This window comes from Lynx canadensis, chromosome X (assembly GCF_007474595.2).
Source record: "Lynx canadensis isolate LIC74 chromosome X, mLynCan4.pri.v2, whole genome shotgun sequence".
In the NCBI taxonomy this organism is placed as follows: domain Eukaryota; kingdom Metazoa; phylum Chordata; class Mammalia; order Carnivora; family Felidae; genus Lynx; species Lynx canadensis.
Genome location: NC_044321.2, coordinates 35,228,130 through 35,236,769, shown reverse-complemented (window position 1 = coordinate 35,236,769; position 8,640 = coordinate 35,228,130). Strand labels below are relative to the sequence as shown.

At 44.4% G+C, this 8,640-nt stretch overlaps 1 protein-coding gene across 1 annotated transcript; it reads right to left on the bottom strand.

The window, feature by feature from the left end:
• Positions 1-980: 980 nt before the first annotated feature.
• MPC1L (mitochondrial pyruvate carrier 1 like) lies at positions 981-2,791 on the bottom strand. Its single transcript, XM_030306240.1, has one exon. The coding sequence runs from the start codon at positions 1,509-1,511 to the stop codon at positions 1,086-1,088; it is 426 nt and encodes a 141-aa protein (XP_030162100.1). The 5' UTR covers positions 1,512-2,791; the 3' UTR covers positions 981-1,085.
• Positions 2,792-8,640: the final 5,849 nt, after the last annotated feature.

Genomic DNA, 8,640 nt, shown 5'->3' with positions numbered 1-8,640 from the left:
TCTTCAGAACCTTTCAGTGAGTTGTCGTCAATTTCTTTACATTTGAAATTTTTAACCAAAGTAAGGTTTAAGTAGTCTTTACCCAGCAGACCACTCTGGAACTTCCTGCATCCTCCAGAGGCCAGAGATTCAGGGTCAAATCCTAGAGGGTAGCCTCTGCTGCAGAGGTAGTGGCCTCACATCCACATCCCCACCCTTCTCTCCCCACTTCATGCAACCTGGTTTGACAAGTTCTTAGTACCCATGGGATTCCTAGGGGAACACGAGGCTAATACTGTTGACCACTGACCCCCACCCCCACCCCTAGCTAGCATTTAATACAGGGCAATAGGCTTACCAGTTTTACCAGCTGCCATTCCCCTCCCCCCCCCATTTCTAGGCATGAAGAAAAGAGGAAAGGGTTAGGATTTTGTCGTTCTTATTCTCTAGTTACCTAAAATCCAGGGTTGACAGCAACAGACCTCAGAGTTGTTTATCTTGTTTCTATGGTAGAGTCTGTCATTGCTCTCCAGCCACCAAGAGATTCTAGGTTCTCTTAATAAGTACCCCTTTTAAAAGTCCAAACTGGGTTTCACTGAACTCATTTAAACCCACTTTGAAGTATTTCCCTTGGTAGACATAGCCCCCGAGTTATTTTTGCTGTAAGAGATTAATGCCTGTACCAAGTTTTAAAAATCATGAATGCTATTAGGCACCGTTACTTGGCCTGGACACCCCAAAACAAGTAACAGAACATCCCAAGAGAGCTTTCATTCAGTCTTCCTCCCCTGTAAAAACTACCCCTCGAGGTGTGTGCAGGTCCCTGAAGAGAAAGACCAGCCAATCTACCCTCCCCTAAACAACACTGTATTTTCAGAGCACGAAATAAACACTCTGCAGCTTCCGTTCTTTGCTACTTTCTATTTTTTTTATTAACCAAACTGCAGGTTTAAATCAGATTCGAACTGTTTTATTTGAGTCAAAACCAAACTTTTCACTGGCCTTTTCTTCAGGAAGAGTAACAGTTCAGTGCTTGCAAGCTGCAAAAACTCAATCGGGCCCGCTCAGCCAGGTTTGGAGGACGACGGGTTGGAGCTGGGGGCTGCCTAGCAGGAGTTGTCATCCTCAAAGTCGCTAGCACACACACGGTCGCTGGTGGGAACCATGGTGGGGTCGTTGGTGGTGGTGGTGGCAGCGGTGGTGGTGGCGGTGCCGCCGTAGTGGTGGATTACGAAGCGGCCCGCCTGCACACTCTGCGCCATGACGTTGGTGGTGTGGCACGCCAACAGCAGCAAGTTTCGAGGCTGTACGCGATAGGCGAAACGCATGAAGGCCATCGAGTAGAAGATGAGCGCCGTCGTCATGCGGCCACTGATGATGTCGGGCGGTGCCCTCATATCCTTAAAGGCGGCCAGCGGCAGGCCCCAGTTGGCCACAGGACCCCAGAAGTGCACGCTGGTCAGGTATTCCCGGAACTCCTTGGTCTTCATGTAGTCCCTCGCTCTCCGCCACAGCGCTGCCACCGTCGCCATGATCGCCGAGCGGTGGGAGCACCAACGGAATAACAGCCAGCCTCCAAAGACGTGGACGCAGACCCCGCCCCACGCAGCATCGGCCGCTGTCCTCGCGCCTTCGCGTGGCTGCCATAAAGTGCTCCACACAGCGCATGCCTCTGTCGCACGTGCCTTTAAGTGCAGGAGGTGTGGCCACGCCCTTCCGCCTTCACGTGACGGCCGTAAAGTGTATCTGACAAGCACTTAACGAGCTTTCGTTGCGTTTGGAGATGGAAGGTGTAGCCTCGCCATCATCCGTAAGCAGCGCTGCCAGAAAGGATGCAGAGCGTGCGTGCTCGTGTGTGTGTGTGTGTGTGTGTTCGTTCCTCTAACAAAGGTGAGACCGCAGCCTCGTCTTCACTCGCCATTGGGGTGTGGCCATCGTAGAACTCTCAGGGCTCCACGTGGCACGCAGGGAGGTGAGTGTCCGTCCAGCTGTGTGCTTCTCTTCAACTATCCAGGGGAAAACTTGGCTTGTTCTGCCCAGTGTGTGGACAGTGTTGACTAGATGTCGATACAGAATCCTTCAACCAAGTACACAATTTTAGTCCTTATACAGTTTGCCTGAGCATTGCAGATACTGTGACATTCCACCCCTAAATCTTTCAGCATCTGGATCTTAACAAGGACATTCTCCTAACTTAACCACAGTACAATAATCCACTCAGATACTTAACATTAGATACAGTACTATTTAATAGATACAGTACTATTTAATATGCAGTGCATATTTAAGTTTTATAGTTTTGGGCTGTTTTTTTTTTTTCTTTCACGTTGGAGAGGGGGGGATCCAGGATCCAGTTAAGATTCACATTTAGTTACGTCTTTTAGATTAATCTCCCTTAGTATTGAGGAGTTCCTCAGCGTTTTTTGTCTTTCATGACATTGATATTTTTGAAGAGTACAAGTCAGGGGTTTTTCAGAATATCCTTAATTTGGATTTATACGATTTCTCATAATTCGATTTAGGTTAAACATTTTGGGTCAAGAATACTACACATGTGATGTTGTCCCCTTAGTGCATCACAGTGGAAGGCACATGATATCCCATTGTTCCATCATTGGTGATATTAAGTTTGATTATCTGGTTAAGGGGTTATCTGCCAGGTTTCTCCCCCTCTGTAATCAACAAAATAATACAGGGGGAGCCTCTCTGAGAGTGTACGGAAATTCTGTTTCAACAGTCTTTCACCTAATAGTTAATATACATTGATGAAAATTCTTAATGACACAACTGATAATTATCTTACAAGTGTTTCCTATTTTTCCAATTAAAAATAGCGTGAAAATTAAATATACATTGAAATATTAATACTTTAGTGATTTATAAACAAGACCATGGTAGCTTTAAAAATTAGTACATTATGTTTATTTACACCCCAAATATTTTGCAAATATAGCTCCAAGTATATAATATAGCCATTGCTCAAAAGGAAAACAGCATCATTTTTAGATAACCTTTTTAAAATGTTGGGCTTCCAAATATGGATGACTGGAATACTAAATTGGTTCAGTACTAGTTTGAATTAACACATCAGTAACCATGAATTGAGTGACATTCTAGGCCTACACCGTCAGATGCTCCAGTGTCCTGAAAGAAATGTAAGCCACCACTCTTTGTCCATAAAAAAACTTTCAGTACTTGTAGATCAGCTAAACTTGGGTTGTTACTTCGTTCTTGATTAACTCTTGCTGTGTGATAAATCACCCCAGAACTTAGTGGCTTAGAACAACAGCAGTCCTTTATTTTACTCACAAATTTGCAGTTTGGATGGGACTCCATAAGGACTGCTTACTGCTCCAAGCATCACCAGCTGGGGCAGCTCAGTTTGGGGCTGGAAGATCCACTTTCAAAGTGGCTCACTAACATGACTGGCAAGTTGATACCGGTTGTTGGCTGGGAGCTCCACTGGGATCATTGGCTGGAAGGCCTCAGTTCCTTCCCACAAACTGCTTGTACTTCCTCACAGTATGGTGGCTGTGCTTCAAAAATAAGTGTAACAGGAGAATCAAATAGAAGCCCTGTGGTAGGCAGAATTTTACCCCCAATGACCCTTGCCCTGGCATATCTCCCATTGGGATGGGTGGAACCTATGAATATGATTAGATTTCACTCCCATGGTTATATGACAGAAGGGATTTTGCAGGTGTAAGTAAGGTCCCAAATCAATTGACCTTAAGTTAGGGAGATTCTACAAGTGGGCCTCAAGTAATCACTTGAGCCATTTAAATCTGGGTCCATTCTAGAAGCCAGAGATAGAGGATATCAAGGGATTTGAAGTGTGGGAGGGATTTGACATGAGGGAGATTATCTGCAGCTGGCTTTGAGGGTGGAGGTGGCCATATTAGCAAGGAATTTGGGTAGCCTTTAGGAGCTGAGTGCAGCCCCAGCTGACAGCCAGCAAAGAGGGGCAGACCTCTGTCCTCACAAAGAATTGAATTCTATCAACAATGTGAGTGAGCCTGGAAGTGGATTTTCCCCTACACCCTGTGAGAACTCAGTCCAGCCAACACCTTCAGTTCAGCTTTGTGAGACCCTGAGCAGAGAACCCAGCCATGCTGTGCCTAGAATTCTGACCTACAGACCCAGATAATAAGTGGGTATTGTTTTAAGCCACTAAGTTCGTGGTAATCTGTTGTGCCACAATGGAAAACTAATATAAGCTATATTGGCTTTTGTGATCTAGTCTCTAAAGTCACATAACATCGCTTTCTCCAATCATAAGCCCACCCAAATTCAATGAGAGAGGACATAGACCCACCTCGCAAAGGCAGGAGTGTGAGTGCCAAAGTCATACTTTAAGAAGAGTATGTGAGGGGCACCTGGGTGGCTCAGTCGGTTAAGCATCCAACTCTTGGTTTGGGCTCAGGTCATGATCTCACGGTTCGTGAGTTCAAGCCCTACGTTGAGCTCTGCACTGACATCACAGAGCCTGCTTGGGATTCTGTCTCTCTCCCTCTCTCTCTACCCCTCCCCTGCTGGTTCTGTCTCTCTCAAAATAAATAAACTTAAAAAAAGAGCATGTGGGATGGGAAATATTGTGGCCGCCTTTGGAAAACAGAGTTTACCATGTTACTTGTAATCACAGAATTATAGAACATTGGAGTTGAAAGGATCTCACAGTTTATCTGTAAAATGTGGACAGTGGTACCTACCTCACAGCAGTATTGTGAGATTTCAATGTGATAATCCTTGTTCAGGGCTGAGTATAGGATCTGGTATATAACAAGTGTTCAGTGAATTTCTGTTACCTTTTTATCATCCACTGTAACCCCCTCATTTTACAAATGAGGCATGAAACCTGAAGAGATCATGTCATTTGCCATGGTGATACAGTGAGTTTGCAATAGACCACATCAGTCCTCTCCACAAATCACTTTAACATCTGATGTGTTTCTGTCTTTCCTACCATGTTGTGAGTTCCCTCAGACCAGGGAAAACATCACCAAAGAAACTGTTCCTTCTCCCCGTGAGCCCTTTTAATAGGCTGACTGGATATGGCCCAAAACAAATTGGACAAGACAGGGTCTGCCTTTCAGTGGAGCATTTTACAGCTAGAGAAATGGAGGTACACGCAATGTGTGGCTTTCCTGGTAGATTCCAGGCTGGTAGATGCAGGCTAAATAATGCCTTTGTATCAGGTTTGTGCCTGGTAGATATGTGTTGGTTGGTACAGTTATGAGAATGGCCCAGGCGGAGGGTAAGACATAGTAATGGAGCTTGGCCAGCACTTGAAGGGAAACTGGAGAAAGATCCAGGGCTAGGAGTGAGCACAGCTACAGAGACTCCTTCCTGGCTGAAGCAAAGATGGTGACAAAACAGTCTTAGGATTAGAGAACATAAGTGATGTTACCAGGCCCAGGTTTGGCTGCCTGCCGCTTGAAAGGCCAATACTCAAGAGACAAGCGTTGATTGGAAAGGAATAGCTGTATTCACATGGCCTGCCACCTGGGGAGAAGGTGGACTCTTGTCCAAAAGCCAACTCCAAGGTTTCTGCCTGGCCTAGAAATTTTGAAAGGAGTTTAATCAGTTAAGGGAGTGCGGTGGTCTGTGGCATTTCTTGATTATGTGCAACTCGATGATGCCAGCTACAGAGTTATCTTGGTGTTTGAAGGTTGTGCAAGAAGTTCTAGTTCCTTGGTGCCCGGGAGGCAGGAGGGCGGGCTGTGCAAGAAGTTCTGGTTCCTTGGTATGCGGGGGTGGTTGTGGAAGAAGATATGGTTCCTTGGTACTCAGGGTCTTGTGCAAGAATATCCTGTTCTTTCTGCATAGGAGGGCAAGGTCTACAGATGCACAAAGGGAGGTCAGTAAAGTCATTTATGTGACCTTAAAAAAAGAAAACATTTTGCTAAAAAATTGCTGGGCTAATCGGAAAGCTGACGCAGCCTCAAACACACTTGCTGGCCTCTATGGCCTGGGAAAGTTCTGGTCCTTCATTTCCCAAGGCCAGTGGTCTGCATATCTCAAAGAGAGTAAATCAATTCTGTTACAGATCAAAGGCCTTAGGTCAGCAAGCGAGGAGTGGTGTTAACTTGAAAGCAGGTTAACCCTTAAGACCAGCCGGGTGCTATTACAGTTAATGTTGGCCAATGACTACCTTTCCCCACAGGTAAGTGAGCCCTGCTGTGTATCCCAGTGTGTTTTAACAGCTGAGACTAAACAGCTGAAGGTATATCATTATTTTAAATACTATCTCTTTACCATTAATGTTATTGGAAGTGGTGTTTCTCCCCACCGTGCTGCCTCTCCCAGCATAAAGCTGTCAGGGTCTACTGTGCGACTCAGCCTGGAGACACTAATGTGAACTTGGTCAGTCAGTTCACTATCCTCTTTCAGAGGAAAACGATGGGAGAAGACAACCAAATACAAAGGTGGGTTCAGACCTTTGCCCAGTCCTCTCCTCTAACCAAGATTCCAGCTCACAAGGTCCTGTGAAATCCTGCCTGATGTTAACAATTCTCGCAGTACACGACCCTTCAGTGAGTTCCAATGCAGTGGACCATAGAGAGCATGCCTTTTTATTTTACCTGTTCTTTTTAACTTCTTAGTTTGTAATAATTTCAAACTCACAGAAAAGTTAAAACAGCTTAAAGCAAGTGTAACAAAGCAAGGAGTGTCAAAAGAACACCCTCCTATCCTTCACCCAGGTTTACCAACTCTAACATTTTGCAACAGTCCCTGTAAAGTTTTCTCTACCTCTAAGGGTATTTCTTAAGAATGTCAGTGTGTATTTCCTCAGCACATGGACACCCATGACTTTGTTTTGCATTACCACAATACACCCATCAAAATCAAGACGTTTAACAATATAATACCATAATCTGCGGTCCTTATTCACACTTTGTTCATTGTCCCAGTAATGTCCTGTTCACAATTTCGTTTTCCTAGTCCCGGATCCAGACCAGGATGATACAGTGCATTTCATCGTGGTGTCTCTTTTACCTCCTTTCATCTAGAACAGTTCCACCTTCCTCTGCCTTTCTTTGCCATTCATGACCTTGACATTTTAGAAGAGTACGGGCCAGATATTTGATAGAATGTCTGTCATTATGGGTTTATTTGATGTTTCTTCATGTCCATCTTCAGGGTGTTCATTTTGGGCAGGAACCCCACGAAGGGGATGTTTTGTCACCAGTGCGTCACATGAGGAGGCAGGCATGTGATATCTGTGTGTCTGGTTATTAGTAATAGTAAGGCAGTCTTTGCCAGGTTTCATCACTGTAAAGTCAGTATTTTCCCCTTTGTAATAAGTAATTTGTGGGGAGGTACTTTGAGACTATGTAAATATCTATTTTCTCATCAAATACTTAAGCTACTAATTTTAGCACCCATTGCCGATTCTTGCCTGAATTCAGTATTACTCTAAAGATGGCAGCATTCTTTTTTTAAAAACAATTTTAGTCTTTTGGTTTAAAACAAAAGTCAGAAATGTATTTCATTAAAGTTGTCCTGGAATGCTGGCCAACATTTACAAAACATAGGACTATTCCTGAGTTATGGCTACGAAAACCGAACATTTAGGACTTGGGTATTTTATGAAAAAAAATTTTTTTTGCCATATCTATGCTGATCTCCTTGGAGTATTTGCTCTTAAATTCTACCAAAGGGAATAAATAGCATAGTGCCTCAAAAGAAGCTGTGCTTGCACGCGCTCTCTCTCTCAAAACTAAATAAACATTAAAAAAAAATTTAAAAAGGGGTGCCTGGGTGGCTCAGTTGGTTGGGCGTCCGACTTCGGCTCAGGTCATGATCTCACGGTTTGTGAGTTCAAGCCCCATGTCAGGCTCTGTGCTGTCAGCACAGCCTGCTTCAGATTCTGTGTCTCCCTCTCTCTCTGCCCCTCCCTGCTTGTGCTCTTTCTCTCTCTCTCCCCAAAATAAATAAACTTAAAAAAATTTTTTTAAAACTAGATGAATAAAACAGTAGGTGGATATATTGACTCTGCTATTTTCAGTTACTGCTGAAAGTAATTTTAGAGCCATCTGTGACCCTGATTCTAATCTTTTGCCTTTCTGTGTGCTCTTTTTTCCTCATGTGAATACAGTGGCTGAAGGCTGGGTGGGTGCATCTTTCAGTAGCCATGAGAACACCAGTTAAGTGTGCTGTGTCCCCCTTTCTCCAGCTGTAAAGCATGTCATAGCCTGGTCTGAGTACCTCGGTGCAATCACGTGGCTGGAAGGGGGTAGGTTGGGTCCAGGGTCCAGCGAACTGCTTACAATCTTTTGTGATGTCTGCCTTATTCACGTGTCCTGCCATCAAGTCTGTGGAGAACAGAGCAGGAGGCTGCAAAGCCACCCTCCACCCACTCTCTTGCCAGGGCCTCGTTGGAGGAACCTGTCATCAGAAATAGCTGTGCCTACTTCTACATAGTCTTGGCGCCAGAAACGAAAAACCTTTTTTTTTAACCTTTTAGTGAATGGATCATCCAATATTTAAAATTTTACCAAAATAGAACTTTGAATTTTGAAAACTTTGTTCTCAAAGTATTTCACGTTTACCAAAACGTTTTAAGAATACAAAAAACTCTCATATACCCTTTACTCAGATTCACCAATGACAGGGTTCTGTCAGGGAGGCAGGGCCACTGTGAGTGAGAAGGGATTTATT